General features: G+C 46.4%; 2 protein-coding genes across 3 annotated transcripts in view; one reads left to right on the plus strand and one right to left on the minus strand.

Moving 5' to 3' along the window:
* Positions 1–3145, minus strand: part of LOC115605327 (pregnancy zone protein-like) — a 33221-nt gene extending 30076 nt beyond the window's left edge. Inside the window, 5 exon segments of the mRNA XM_030479593.1 lie at positions 380–460; positions 463–523; positions 852–905; positions 2172–2355; positions 3005–3145. Coding sequence (XP_030335453.1) covers positions 380–460; positions 463–523; positions 852–905; positions 2172–2355; positions 3005–3072 — 448 coding nt within the window. The 5' untranslated portion in view covers positions 3073–3145.
* Positions 3146–4848: 1703 nt separating this feature from the next.
* LOC115605813 (alpha-2-macroglobulin-like protein 1) overlaps positions 4849–15253 on the plus strand; it is a 28158-nt gene continuing 17753 nt past the window's right edge. For both annotated transcript variants that reach the window (XM_030480831.1, XM_030480832.1), the window contains exons 1-11: positions 4849–5057; positions 7178–7364; positions 7703–7865; positions 8615–8667; positions 8985–9005; positions 10391–10544; positions 10943–11027; positions 11808–11928; positions 12708–12825; positions 13896–14005; positions 14359–14529. In XM_030480831.1, coding sequence (XP_030336691.1) covers positions 4987–5057; positions 7178–7364; positions 7703–7865; positions 8615–8667; positions 8985–9005; positions 10391–10544; positions 10943–11027; positions 11808–11928; positions 12708–12825; positions 13896–14005; positions 14359–14529 — 1254 coding nt within the window. In that variant the 5' untranslated portion in view covers positions 4849–4986. The remainder of the gene's footprint in view (positions 5058–7177; positions 7365–7702; positions 7866–8614; positions 8668–8984; positions 9006–10390; positions 10545–10942; positions 11028–11807; positions 11929–12707; positions 12826–13895; positions 14006–14358; positions 14530–15253) is intronic.

A 15253-nucleotide genomic window follows, 5' to 3' on the forward strand; every position in this document is an offset into this window, starting at 1 on the left:
AAGACTGTAAAGTAACTATCTGTATGTCTACAGCTTGGAACTGTCACTCTAGGCTTTACTTAAATATTAATAACAGCCTTCAAAAAACCAGCAAGAGATTGTTCAGTGTCTTGCACAGTTCTGGCTTTTCTTTTACGTCTCACTAGAGATATTTTACCAAAACAACACTTCTGAGCAGCAGGCTGGGCATTTGGTACAGCACTGCTTGGAGGGGAACATCCTGACTCATATTGTTCCTGGAAATACCTGGTAATTGACATCTGCTTTCTTCCATCTCCAACAAGTTTAACTTGCTGCACTCAGTGAAATATTCTCCCCAGATGTGGCTGTTACCTTGACCCTTCCCTCCCTATTTTCATATGCCACTTTTTTGCCTTGCCTATTTCTCCAGGTTTGTATAAGTCCTTATCTGTCTCTACTAGAATCACATTTTTCTAGGGCTTGACCAGAACCTTCTTTGACCCTCAAAGAGCACATTTTCTCCACTGTGGATCAGGACATGGAGAAAAACCACCTTCTCTGGCTGTCGGGTTAAAAAAAACAAACTGCCTGAGACTAGAAGCAGCTTGAAGGAGAAACACAGGCACCTGTCCTACCAAAATTTCCAACTTCCTCTCCTTCCTTCCCCTCCTTTGATTTAGCTCTCTCTTTTCACTAGTCTTAGTCTTCTCTGTGCTCCCCAGCTTCCTCATTCTCTTTTTTCTGCCTTTCTCCTTGTCATGTTTGCCTCTTCACACATTTCTTTCTCCCCTTTGCTATCTTTCCCACCCTCTTTCTCCAACATTAATATGGCTTAGATGCAGGAGAGGCTGAAGCCCTCTAGTTGGTAAGAGGAGAGGCAGCCAAGAGACATGTCTTATGTGTGATGTGGAGCCATCTCTTTTCCTGGGAATGAATTCTGGCACCTAGGTTGATTGATAAGAAATGGAAAACAAATTCATCAGAGACTTTGCATCTTATCCCAGATGTGACACATCACCTCAATGTTAAAAAATCTCTGAACTTCAAAGTCCAAATTCAACTGTGTGACTCTGCCTCTAACCCACCTGTCATTATAAGGAGAAGAAGCAGTTACTGCCTGTTTCTTGTTCATAAACCTAAAAGTGAACCAACTAACATGTCATTCTCCCACTTCACATAAATGTGAGATTTTGATGAAACTAGGAAAAACCATAGGGAATCTGGAGCTGACCAAGACAGTAACAAGAGATGAGGCACTGATCAGGCAAAAATGGGACAGTACCAGTAAGACCGAGCTCACCAGAAGAAAGGTTCTTTTTCCTAATGACAGTCTTCCTTGGCTTTCTAGAGCAAGGACTTGCTTTTTGCTAACGGATGGCACCAAACACTTAGTTATTCATTGTCTTGTTGATGCAAGAACCAGAAGTGACTACAGTGATTCCTCAAGTTCTGCTGAATCTGCAGGAAATCAGGGCATAGGCACAGTGACTTTGTGTCACTGTGCTGAGGAAGTGCTGAGGAAGAGAGGGGCAGTTCATAGAGTGTCAGCACTGGCTACATCTCCATGGCTCTCCAGAAATACAACCGAATGTCCTGCAGTTGTACCCCAGTCTCAGTGCGTCTAGTTAAACTAACTAGAGCAGCAAAATAGGAACTCAAGCCCCCCAAGAAATACCCAGGTTGCCTGGGTGAAATTCAGCTAATTCAGTGGGTTCAGTGCCATTAGCACCCATCACAGCTAAATTAAAGCAATATCTCAATGTCTGTGCAGGCTGCGACTACACCTTACTATATAGATGCAGCTTTAGAGCAGAATGATCCTCTTGGAGCTGGAGGCGCAGGCTTCTGAGGAAGTGAGGACAAAAAGAATGCGTTCCCAAGGCATTGACTTGCACTGTGGTACGTGACCATTTCTAGGGGCTAAACACTGAGTAAACTGAAAGTCAGTATTTTTCAACAGGTTTAAAGTAGGATGAAATGGGCTGATACAGATCAAAAGAACAGGGTTTTATCTATGCATGAAAGATTTCCTACTTTGCTAGGCTCCAGGACACTGATGTATTTTCCATGGCACTGGTAGGGAAATACATTTAACCTGCTTGCAACCTCTGGCAAGTCAAAAGACAGTGTACCCAGAGAAGTGCTGGGCTCATGTCTGAAGTGAAGGTGGGAGCACCCACTGCCAAATCAGCTGCCACAGCTACACTCACCTGGAAGGTGATGCACTGGGAAGCGCCTGGCTTCTCCACATCCCGTTCCGCCAGTGTGTGGTTCTGGGTTGTCACCTGCAAGGTGACAGCTAGTTGGACAGCCTCGGTCAGGGAGCTGAAGTGAATGCAGAGCTTCTCCTCTTGGGCATAGTGAATGACAGCAGGGAACACCACCATACAGTGACTAGAAGAGAACAGATGATGTTCAAAAACAATTCAGAGGCTGAGGTGGACAGGCCAAGCAGAAAGAATCCATCTTTGCTGCTTTCATGAAGAGGTAGATCAAGGGTCAGAAATATCTGGAGACCTGCAGCCAAGGAACTACAGTGCAGCTCCCTTTCCAGAAAGAAGCAACATGACAAATGTGGAACTAGAATGCTCCTGATATCTGCCTGTTACCACCTTGCCACCAGCCAGGACACAGCTGCCCAGTGTACAATACTCCAATTGTAAGTAAGTACGCAGAGCAAGGCCGTGTGAAGAAAGAAGCCAAAGACTCAAGTGTCTGAGGCATAAAGCTTCAGTCCTCCCACCAAATTTCACCCCCACCAGCATAGGATGAACAGAGGCAAAACTTGTGCCTCCTGTAGCTTTGCAGTGTGTGCAGTGCAGTGCCTGCCAAGCAAACACCAGGGACTTCACCTGCAGTGGTGCTTGATGCCCAGTGCTCCAATGGGGCTCAGCAGGAGCTGCTTCTGCTCAGCCTCCCTGAGAACAAGGGAGGCTGGACACTGTTCAGCTCTGTGATGCTAAACAGTGCAGGACCTCAGCACCACCCTTCAATGACAGTCCCTTCCACCAAGCCCCCCAAAATCAAAAGGAGATAATCTCACAGTTCCAGGCTTGCTGCAGCTGCGACTGGGAGTAGAGTCAGGGCTAAGAGGAGCACTGGTGCTACCATTGCTTGGGCTGGGACAAACAGCTCACAAGATCCACACAGGAGAAGTGCCTGATGGGTTGGAGCAATTCTAAATACCCCCTCACATGCTCCTAAGTCCAAAGAGTGAGGGACTTGATATATGGAGATAGTATCTCTTTCAGGCTAATGACATTAGCTAATATTTACTTGCTTCCACCACCAGCAGAGTAAAGGCCAAACAGCACAGTTCTCCACCCACATCTACATTCAGATGGTATTCGAGGCAATGGGATGCCACAGCATGGAGAGATGTGGGGTAGGTGACCTCTAACCCAGGCTGAAGGGGGTTTAGGAGAAAAACTCATCTCAGCCATGGCTAGTCTGGATCCTGGATGTAGCTTCCATTGAGAGCCAAAACTGCACCCCAGCTACTGTCCTCAGCTTGTAAAAAACATCCTCAGTACTCTCTGTGCATCATTAAAGATCTTTCTCACATCCAGTATTTACTCAGAACTTGGAATAAAGACCTTTCAATTCACCTCCATTCCCTGAATCACTTCCTCTGTCCAGCCATCCATCCCAGCTATTCCTGATCCTCCTGGGTTCAGAACCTTTTCCAGAGCTGCTCCTGCCACCCACTAGCAACTCCTCTCGTAGCTCCAATATAAGGCATTTCCAAATAAAGCAAGATGTTTTAAGTCCCCACGTATTTTAGCAAATCTCCACTTTACATCCCCTCAAGCCAGATGTCCAGTCTTCTGCCAGCTTCCTCCAGCCATAACATAGTTCTACACTGATACCACCAGCCACCCAAACTCTTCTCAGGTACTGCAGCCTTGTTTCTCATTTTCCTGGGTGGCAGCAGTGAGGTGAAGAGGGCTTGGACATATTTCTCCTCATTCAACCTCATTTGAAGGTGGATGTCCTCATCCTGCCCTGGCCTTAGCTGAGTTTTGGTAGAGTATAATCAAAGGTACAATATAGGGTGAATGTACCATCCACTCACTCTTGGCTCCCAGCTGAAGCAATCCCCTGGTTTACCTTGGCACGGTCCCCGTGTGTGTGCTTAGCATTCACCCTCCTAGTGCACGGTCTGATGTAACTAGCCTTTAACCTGGCACTGACATTGCAGATAATCTGCAAGTTTAAAGCACTGTATGTCACTGATCTGGGAGCATATTTCATTCTCTGAAATCGACAGGCTTTTGAGTTCAAGCCTAAACTAGCAGGACAAAAACCAGTCTGAGTCCTGTCTGATTTCAGAAACACTCCCCATGGCTCTGCATTTCTGAATGGTCACCAAGTCGGCTGTGTCTGAAGTTAAACGGGAACAGATAGACAGCAAAAAGATAACAACATGCTAAAGTTCTTCCCTTCTTCCAGGAAGGAATGGGGGCACTGGCACAACAGGGTATGAAGCCCTGGGATGGCTGGGTGGAGGCTGCAGGGCAGGAGTGAAATTTCAGTAAGAAGGAAATAATACATAGAAAAAGGAGTTCTGCAGAAGACAACCCTGAAGCAAAATCCACTGCAAAGAATTAATTTGTCCCAGGGTGTTTTCACTGAAAGGCCAGTAAAGACACCTTTATAAAAATTGGGCCCATGTGCCAAATACAGTAACTGAGCACTCTTGCTACCATCAGCTGTGCTGCGTAAGGCAGAGCAAGATGTCTCACAGACAAATACCAACGAGCCTTACAAAGCTTTGAGGCCTTTGGTGTGTAGGCAACAAATGCTGTCTCCACCCCTTCCACCCACCCACATCCCAGCCCCAGCCATGCGCAGCATGATTTCCACTTCCTTGGTTTCGAAGCCAAGAGAGAGACAAACACCCTGTCAGGGTAAGAGCTGCGTAGTCCTTCAGCTCTGGATGAAGGAAGACAGCAGAAGCAGGGGTGAAAGAGGGACAGAGGAGAAGCTAAGCTTTCCGTGGACGGATTTGACCTGCAATCAGCTATGTGGAGCATCACTTTCCTGTGGGGCAGCATCCTTCTCCTGCCTAGCACGGCTGGAATGCCTGCAACATTGTAAGAATCTTAGCTGCTTTGCATATGCATTCTGGTCTGTGGGGAATCCTGGGTGGGGTGGCGGTGTGAGAGAAACAGGACAGAATTCCTAAACCCAGGAGTGTTTTCCCACAGAGGTATAATTTCTCATACTGCCAGGGCTTCACTTGTTCCTTCCCCCCACACTCTCTCTACTCGTTGGCTCTCCCTTTAGTGCTGTTGACGTAGACCATGTATTTCTGCAAGGACTCGGGCAGAGCAAGTCTGCCAGCTTTCTGCATGCAACCTGCCAACATCTCACATCTCCTACTGTGCTCCAGATTATATTTCTTTTCAGGTTATGCTTTTTTTCCCAGACCCATAGGTCACCATTTAAATCTTTAGCAAAGACAAAGATTAGACAAAGCTGGGTGCCTTTATAAACAAGGCAAACATGAGCCGAAGGTATCTAGTAGGAATGCTCTTCAAAAAGCAGTGTGTTTGTTCTGGCTTGGCTGGCTCCCTCTATGCCTTTCCTCAGACCTCTGGCAAGGACAATTCCCAGTACTGCTTCTCCTCATATTCTTTATCAGGAATGCAACTCCTGTTCCAGCAGGCACTGCTGTGATACACTGGCTTGTGAACTTGCTCTTGCTTTTTGAAGGCCTTTTTTTTTTGCAGCCATGGCATAAATGCAAACAGAAAGATGGTTGTGCTCGAACAGCAGATGTTATGGTGGGAAATATGTCACTGGGCTGTAGCTGGGTTCCCTCCTGCCATGTCTAGTTTTCAACTCTTTTCCAGCAGGCGTGCAGCCTCTTCCTCCAGGACATGTTCTGTAGGCTGACACAGCTCCCACTCAAATGATGCTTTACTGCTCCCTGTACCCCACTGTTACCTTCAGCATGAATCTTTGCTTTATGGAAATACTGCTTGCTTCAATAGGCTGTCTACTGTCCCTCCTGTCTACCAATGGTTTTTGTGGCTTCATGAGAAAGTAATCCAGCCTGGCTTTCGCAGTCCTTGAATGACAGCCTCAGAGATCTGTCTCACAGTTTTATAGATCAGAAGTCAAAGGTAAGGTATGAATTGTCAAAGGGGTCTAAGAAAATGTTGCAGAGTAAAGGGTCATTAGGAGCAAGGGAGGTATGGGAGGTTCAAGCTCTGAGTCTTTGGTGCTTATCACATCCTTTGGCCCAGTGGCAGGGAGGAAGTGCTGTGAACCAGCTTAAGTAGGAAAATCAAAATGGCATCTGTTATCAGAACCCCTAATACTAGCGGCAGACAAGCTGCTCAAGGCAGCTTGACAGCACTCAAGTGTGAAAGCCCTCAAGGCTCCTGGCCAGCAGGACCCTGACTCCCTCTTGCCAGGGTGCTGAGCTCTAGCTAAGAACTGCCATCAGGTCACGTCCCTGCCTCCTGCAGTTCTGACCTTTCCAGGCCCTGCACTCCTGCTGCTGCAAAACGTGCTGCTGGCTGAACCTGTCCAGAGGCAGCAAGCAGGAGAGGTCAGTGATAAGAGTTTTCATACCTCCTTGAATGTTGGCCTTTCTTTGGCCCTGGTTGCTGCAGTGCAGTGTAAGATTAAAAAAAACCCCAAACAATATGAACAGCTTCTTGATGTTATCCATGGACACAGCTATGAGAGTAGCTGTAGGTGTGAGATTTGCCAGAAGAGAGCAAGGAGGACAGGAGTCTGAAGAAAAGGTGCTCAGGAGACTCTCTGTCTGGGACACAAAGCAGGGACACTGGCTCCCATATGCATGGCACTGGTTCTGACCCTGAAGAGTAGCTGATAGGAGGGAAAGCAAACTGATGGTGGTACGTAGTGCCAGCTGAAGTCTCAGGAAACCTGCAATGTGGACAAGCTCTGACGATGATCCCTTGGGTGACATGGTAAGGTCTCTTCCCCTGATTTTGACTTTCAGTTTTGGAAGCAGTGACTTTATCTTTTTACATGTGCATGCAGCGTGTAATACAGACTCAGTGTTAATGGCTGAAGTACCTATAGGGGAGAAGAATGGTGTGATCTTGTTCCACTGGCATCATGATAGTGGAACAAAGAGACTGAAAGTCTTATTAGGAAGTACCCAGATCCTATGGTCAAAACCTGTCCTCCTAGAAAATCAGTTTCACTTAACTTGTTTTTCTTTTTTTAATAGAAATTATGCTGTGGCTGTACCATCTCAGCTCTACTACCCCTTCTCAGAGACAGTGTGCCTCCAGCTCAGCAGAAAGCAAGCAGTCCCCATCCATGTGACAGTAACCTTGCAAAGCAAAGCTGGGAATGAGACTCTGATCACTCAGTCCATCTCTCAGGTCACCTTCTTTCACTGCACAAGCTTTCAGGTGAGGAAGATATATTCGAGGGTTGTCTTTAGGGTGAATAATGCATAAGTTCTGCTCTTGTTGGGCAGGAAGGCAAAGAATTATGTCTTCCCATGGGGACATCTTAATCGGGCACTGAATCTTGTGCTTCAGCCTGTATAGGTCTGCCAGTGTCCTTCCTGCTGTGTAACCCCACTCATACATCACTCTTCTAGAAAACATTATGAAAAGTACTGTGAGGTCTTTCAGGGCAAGAAGAGCTGGAGCAATATAAAAGCAGTATCATAATCATTATTCTAAAACCCTGGGGATTCGTGAATGGGATCCACCCTGAATGATGGTTACAACTATACCCTCAGGTCCCTCCTCCTGTTGGAAATCCCGATGAAGTGGCTTTTATTGTTATCACAGTCCTGGAAGACAACTCAGAGTTTCAGAAGAAACAGAAAGTCCTAATCAAGCAAACATACAAGAGGACTTTTATCCAGACAGACAAACCTGTGTACAAACCTGGACAGATTGGTATGGACAGAATGCCACATCTTGTGAGAGAAAGGGCAGTCCCTAAGCCATAAAATATGGGATAGCCTCTAGTGCTTGGAGCAGGGCCTGCTCTGCAAGGGAGATGGGTCACAGGCTTCATCTTCCTTCTAGCCTTTGAGGGATTTGGGGATACCTCTCTCCTACATCAGCATGGGGAATGTTTTCTCCAGTACTAGCCCTACTCACACAGCATGACAGCGTGACCCAGGTTTGTGTGTCTTGGCTGACGTGTGAGAAAAGGTTCAAGACAACAATGTGTTATATTCATGATTGCTCCAGTCAAAGCCACAATAGCCTGTCAGTGCCCTAAATCTCTCTCTCTCCCACAGACTTCCTCAGACAAGGATTGTGGTCCTGCAGGCCCCATCACTGCCCTAGCACAGCTCAAATCACTGCAGAGTACAGCTGTTTGCCCCATGCTTCTCCACCCTTTCCACTCTCATGACCTTCACTGAAGGCAAGACTGAGTGCCCACTGCAGGTCCGGTGTCCAGTAAAATGCTGTTTCTCACCAGCACAGCCAGCCCACACTGCTTCTCCTGCCACTGTCTTTTTCCTAGCAGGCTGCCAGTTCAGAGCAAGGCTTTGAGCATAGGCCCAGGAGTGGATGTCTCTAGCTGCTGCCCACACCCTCTCAGTGAAGCACATGGCATGTCTTTCTTAGCCATCCATTCTTATTGACAAACCTGATTTCATTTCAGCCAGTCCTGTTTTTCTTTTGCTCTATAGTCAAGTTGCGAATTGTAACCTTGGATCAGAACTTCATTGCCAGCAACGGAACGGTAAGTCAAGAAGGGAGAAACCTTAATAAGTCTGAAAGTGCCATAGCCTGCCTCCACAACTTGTGGGTTGGTGCTTAGCCCAGATAGGTGATCCATCTGTGGACAGCTAGTCTCAGTGTTGCTTTTGCTGTTTACAAACAGCGTTGGGCACCACCTGCAACGCAGGATTTGCTCATGATGCTGGGTAATGGACAGTCCTTGGGAATTGCTTAAGGAAGACTCACTGGATGGTTCGGGGATAAAAGATGCCAGTGATGTGGATGGTAACTTACTTACCTGAAAGCATTCCACCAGTAACTGTTATTTCCTCCCCACAGCACCGCCTAGTGGAACTGAAGGTAAAGCACCTCCTTTATTGAAAGTGAGGAACTCTTGTCACCTTGGGAAAGACACAGGTTTGGAGATGATGATGGGGAAATATGGATGCAGAAAGCCAGTTACTTCAGAATGAATGGCAACAGCCCTCGATTTCTCTCCCTTCCTTCCTTTAGTATCCATACAGGTTTGGCAGTGCAGTGTCGCTATACTGATCACAGGGTTCCCTGCAGTAAATGATGGGTGCCACTGAAAACCAGTCTTCTAGAGTGGTCACAGAACATTTAGTCCTTTCAGCCCATGAACTGAAGATTTTTTAAAATCCTGAAGTTTATTTAAGGAGACTTTTATATGTAATATGCGGAATATAAAATTTCGGGCAGTTAGTGTTGTGGCTACACAGCTAGAGAAACTTCCTAAGCAGCTTCCAGGATAATGTTCTTAAAATCTGTTAGTTTAGTTCCAATATTATAGATAAAATATGGGCCACAATCACCCAAGCTGAGGAAAGAAAACTGAAAGTGGCGGGGAATTTGGAACCGCTCTGTAACCCATGCAGAGAGGTCACAGTTCCAACTACTACACAGTTTTAATTCGCGGTAGCTAACACACGTTTGCATGCCACACTCACCAAGCAGTCAACACATGGTTTCTGAGACACCTATGCAATGCTTTATGCCAGTTTATACAAGTGTAGTGCTCTGATCCAGCTTCACCTTTTCAAACATCAGTTCCCGCTTGTTCCGTATGTTTATAAAGCACCCATCAACTCACTGCGAAGTATTTCCTGGCTGGGTGGTGTAACCACAGCCAGAGTTCTGCATCTTGCCCTCCCAAGGACCAGCAGTGGGAGAACACTGTCTATCATGGACTGACAGTGACAGTCAACAAAGCCTCCAAATGCCCTCGTATCCCAGGTCTTTAGATCCTCCTTTTTATACTGGCCTCATGGTCCCCTGCTTGAAGTCCTGGGCTCATTTCACCAAGCTTTCCTGGGGATTCAAGACATTAGACTCCCTGGTAATCATTCCCAAGTAGCTCACACCTTAGGCAACATGTGTGTTCAGGATTGACACTCTCCATAGTAACCGTGGGGGCTATGCCACCTCAGATCACCACAGAGGTCTCTAAGAAGGACCACCTCTATCTCTTAGTGAGACAGGCAGGCAGTAAATCACAGTTTTGCAGCAGTCAGTGAGATGGTGGTGCCACCAGAGAGCAATAATATGATAGGCTGACTGTCAGTGAGACAAGGAAAAAAGCCCTATCCTCTGAGCTTGGTCTTGCCTGAGCACTGTGGCTGTGGCATAGACCTGGGCTCTTGGGGCAAGAGGATATGTGCTCAGACCATGCTGTGACACTTCTTTTTGCACTGGGATATAACTACTCTCTACTACTGCCTATGCAGGACCCCAGAGGGAACCGAATTGCACAGTGGCTGAATGTTACACCTGTGGGAGGCATTGTGGATCTGTCTTTCCCTCTGGCTGCAGAAGCACAGGTTGGAGAGTACACCATCAAAATGCCTGACCGCACACATACCTTCAGGGTAGAAGAGTATGGTAAGAATCTCAGAGAGCAGCAGAAAAAGATGTATTGCTTCCAGCCCTCTTCTCTCACACAGAGTTGAATAGGCCGTGCGGCTGCGAACAGCTGTGCTATAGTTGTGGTAGCACCTGAGAAGTCCAACTGCCTGCCACTAGGTATAATCACTGACTTTGACCCATACCCCCTGGCTTTCTCCTCCCCCATGTCCTGAGGATGGACTGAGGCGCCATCCCATAGCTGTGCTGTCTATACCCATGACGCTGTCCTGGCTGGGCTGCTGCTGCATTGCTTCCAGGCCCTGGTAGTCACGAAATGAAAGAAGAGAGTTCTTTCCTGTGAACAACAGAACAGGATTAGAAAAAATAAGCTTTCACTATTCTCAATGAATTATGTTTCTCTTGCTTTCACACAGTACTGCCAAAGTTCAGTGTCTCCATCCAGATGCCTCAGGTGGTCACCATCTTGGAGGAGAACTTCCGTCTCCACGTCTGTGGCATGTGAGCTGACTTATTGTGGCATAAGGTGCATTCTTACTGGTTTGGAAACTGCACAGCTATCAATAACCGAGCTCGGAGTGATCTCCACCAACCCTAATCCCACACCAAAGTCTGATACCCTGACAACCTTTGCTAAGGAATTCTCCTGGACTCTCACCCTTCTCTATGTCTATCTCCCTACTTCTTTCTCTGTGAGTTTGAAAGTACAGCATGTATCCCTTCAGTGGGCCATGTTCCCTACAATACATTACCTCTCCTGCACTGATTAGTGCCAGTGCAGAAGGAATAATGATGACTCAACTTGCGGCCAGCACTATGTCCCCTAGCACAGCCTGGTGGGACTAGTGTTGATGTGGAGAGAACTCACCCACCACTGCCTTCTATCTATCTCAACCTGACTATGTCTTTAATTCTTTACTGTGAGGGTGGTGAGGCACTGGAACAGGCCACCCAAGGAAGTTGTGAATGCTCCATCCCTGGCAGTATTCAAGGCCAGGTTGGACAGGGCTTGAAGCAACCTGATCTAGCGGAAGGTGTCCCTGCCCATGACAGGGGTTTGGAACTGAATGAGCTTTAAGGTCCCTTCCAATGCAAACCATTCTATGATTTTATGATTCCAAGTCATTTTAACTTCTCAGCATCTGCTGAGCTCATGAATCATGAAAATACTGGAGGCTGCTGTGTTGCGTAGCTGCAAACCACAGGCTAAAGCTGTCATTATTCACCCATGAGCTAGCGTTTCTGTATGTGAGCGTAAGTCCTCTCTGCTGTGTTTTCCAGGTATACATATGGGAAACCAGTCCAGGGCAGTGTGAAGGCTGTGGTGTGCCGTAAACATATCCGCTATAGTCGGAAGTCTTCCAAAGCCAAGCGCAGTATTTGTAAGGATTACATTGGTGAGGTGAGCTCATGGGACATCCACTCCTCTTGCAAAAGGGGGTAAAGAGAGGAAAGAATACTAAAGGAAGGAGTGGGACAGACATCAGGTGTTGAAGCAGCACTTGGGGATGAATGACGGATATGTCCAGTGTAGCAATCTTAGCCCCTCTAAGTGGTTTCTCTGACTGCACTCAAAGGAAGAAGCATCTATAGGCAAGCTAACTATTACAGATTTGCCTACAAAACAGGTATTGCAACAGGGCAATAAAAAATAAAAACACTGTCCACATCAATTTATTTCCACTGAATGCTTTTTAGCACCCCCTTTTAATCTGATATAAACGTCTATGTGCTGTGTCCCAGAAACAGCTGCTTTGGAGGCACAGAAATCACTTCTTGCACCTAAGCAAGCAATTGCAGTTCAGCACAGACTTTACTCATTCATCTCTAGGGTTGAATTAACGTATCTAGATTTGTTTACATATTTTTAAGTAACCCAGGCCACATCTTAAAGATAAATCTTGCCCTAGCAGAAGAAATCATGTCAGGGAGAAATCACAACTCATGTTTGCTACTGGCACATGAGTGAGCATGTGAAAGATGAGATGTGTGAAACAGCATCTCCTATTAGTGACTATTCCACTGAAAATAAGTATATTTAATACCAGTATGGGTGTTGTTCCTTTAACTCAAATGTCTTAGTCATGTACTTTTAGATTTCTGAGCCTTGGGTTTGATCTGCATTGCAGAAGGGATTAGTGCATTCATGATTATTTAACAGATATGATTTCACATCCCCAGACAAATGAGGATGGCTGCTTTGCCGCTGACGTGAATATTAAGATTTACCACCAGAAGCGTGATGACAGTTATGATTTCAACCTGGAAGTTGTGGCTTTTCTGAAAGAAAGTGGAACAGGTAGCAAAACCACATTCTACACATTATGGAAAATATTTTAGTTTACACTCATAGAACATTCTTGTCTTTGGGTTTTCATCTGTAAGACTTCTTATGGATCCTTGTTCTTCCCATCAAACCACTGGAGCTTTCTGCACTGGCTTCTATGGGGGCAAGTGTTCGGAGGGTTTTGTCCTCCCTGGAGCACCATGGCAGCATGGATGTTCTCATGTACCATACCACCCAAGTCTGACTCACACAGGATGTGTGAGTTCTCCCAGTTGCAGGATGGGCCTTACCAGTATGCTTGCTCCTCCACAAGCTGTTGTGGCCAGTACAGCTCTGACAGTCACCTCGGTTTGGCAGAGATGGACAAGAGCTGCTTTTTCTCGACACAGTAGAAATGTGCACAGAGGTGGAAAGGCCAAGTTCTTTTGTTCTTAACCCATATTTTAGGGAGGTCCATTGGAATGAGCAACCAGTGATAACCAAGAGGCCCTGACTTTGTCCTGTTAATAGCTCCTCATCAGATTTATCTCCACATCCCAGATAGATAGGGAGATGAAGCTACTTGTCCAGCACTCCTGTTGAATATCCCATCCTGTAAGGTTTCCTCTCTTACGGACTTTTACAAACCCTTCCTTACAAGAAAATGTTTTGCAGCCCGTTGCTGAAAGCAGTGACACACATTTACTTAGCAAGCAACTGCAGTTATTTCAGATGGTCTCACAAGAAGACAGCAGACTATAAACTAACATGATGAAGGCAAGGAAAAATGTTGCCTTAGTGATGCTGCTGTGAGAGTGGGAGGAGAATGGGAGTTGACAATTATTAGTGGGACCATCTTAAACAAAGTCAGAAAGAGTATTTGAGAGCTGTCTGTCAGAGACCTCCTGGTAGACTGCTGTCTTTCTAGCAGGTCAGAATGTAGGAGGCACTATTACTGAGTGTGTGTGTGTTAAATGACTCCCAAAGTTACATGGAGAAAATACAATCCCTTACCTCAGTCCATCTAATCTTGCTGCCTTTGCTCAGATGCATGATACTCACCTGCATGATACTCACCTGCCTGCACCTCTTGTCTTTCCTAGGGGTGGAGTTCAATACCACTGAAAACTGCAAGATCACTTTTGATATCACAACTCTACAATTCTTGGGGACAAGCTACTACTATCAGCAAGGAGCTCCCTACTATGGAAATGTAAGTGAACAGAACAGAAATGTGGAAAGCCTAGTAGCTGGGCTTAGGGGGATGGCAGGCACAGAAGTACTGAGGGGATCCCTTGCTCTGAGCTGCCCAAAGTTGCTACCACAGTCCTTTGTCCCAGTCTCTCCTTTGACACCTCTACTAAGAGGTAATCCAAAGGTGTGACCATAGGGCAGGCACATGGTTTTCCCATATGAGGTGGCTGCTGCATAAATGGGGAGGGGTTGGAGGAGTTAGAGTTCACACTGAGAGTCCCTTTGGAGAGAGGCAAACTGGGACTTCTACTGGGACGTAGATTTTCAGTCCTGAGACCTCCAATTCTCTGACAGTTCTCTGCATTGTTACAGCTAGAACTCAAAAGTGCCAATGGGACACACCTGAAGAACAAGGAAGTGATTCTTACAGTGTCCTATGGTAGCAGGAAGCAGACCAAGACCTACTTCACGGATGATGCTGGGGTGGCCTCTTTCATCTTAGAGACATCAGCATGGGACAACAGCAGTAAAGTTCTACTACAGGTTAAGCCAAATAATTGCATTGGGTTTGGCTAGCACTAAGCAATGTATCCCTCAGATCTATGTCATTGTCTCAGTATAGCCAGGGAGCAGTGAAATAACAGAGCTACGGCAAGAGGAATAGCCCATAGCAAAGCCAGCGTTCTGGCCCCTGGTGCCACACTGAGCAGTCAGAAGACATCATGAGAGGTGAGGCAGGGGATAGAGGCCCCATGAAGCTGTGACTGAGGTCTGCCTACACTGGACCTCTATCTGAGGTGGAAAGGGCTTTGTGGGGCTGGGCAGGGACAAAGGGCAAAGGAAGAACTCCCACATGGTATGGAACAGGAAGATAGAAGAGGAGCTATAGAAGAAGCTTCTGAAAATACATGTGGAAAAAGAAAACATCAGTGACCAGTTTGCGTTATGTTTCCATATAGCATCAGATTTAGGAGAAACCTGGGATGTAAAAGGCAGAAAACTTAGGAGAGAAAGAAGGAAGGCTATAAAGGAAGCAGTTGATGCAAGGCGATCTGGAGGAGAACAGGTGACCAGGATGTAAGGGTATAAATAAGGATGCCACTGGCAGGGAATTGACAGAGGAAAGTTTGCATCTGCTTTCCCATGAACAAGGAAGGCTCTCCTGTCTCTTAGGGGTAGGTTTCTAACACCCATCCTATCTAAACATCAAGATCAAGGTGCTTTCAAGGGAAGCCCTGTCTCTATTAGAATGCATAGAGTATCTTAG

Source organism: Strigops habroptila, chromosome 3 (genome assembly GCF_004027225.2).
Source record: "Strigops habroptila isolate Jane chromosome 3, bStrHab1.2.pri, whole genome shotgun sequence".
NCBI lineage: Eukaryota > Metazoa > Chordata > Aves > Psittaciformes > Psittacidae > Strigops > Strigops habroptila.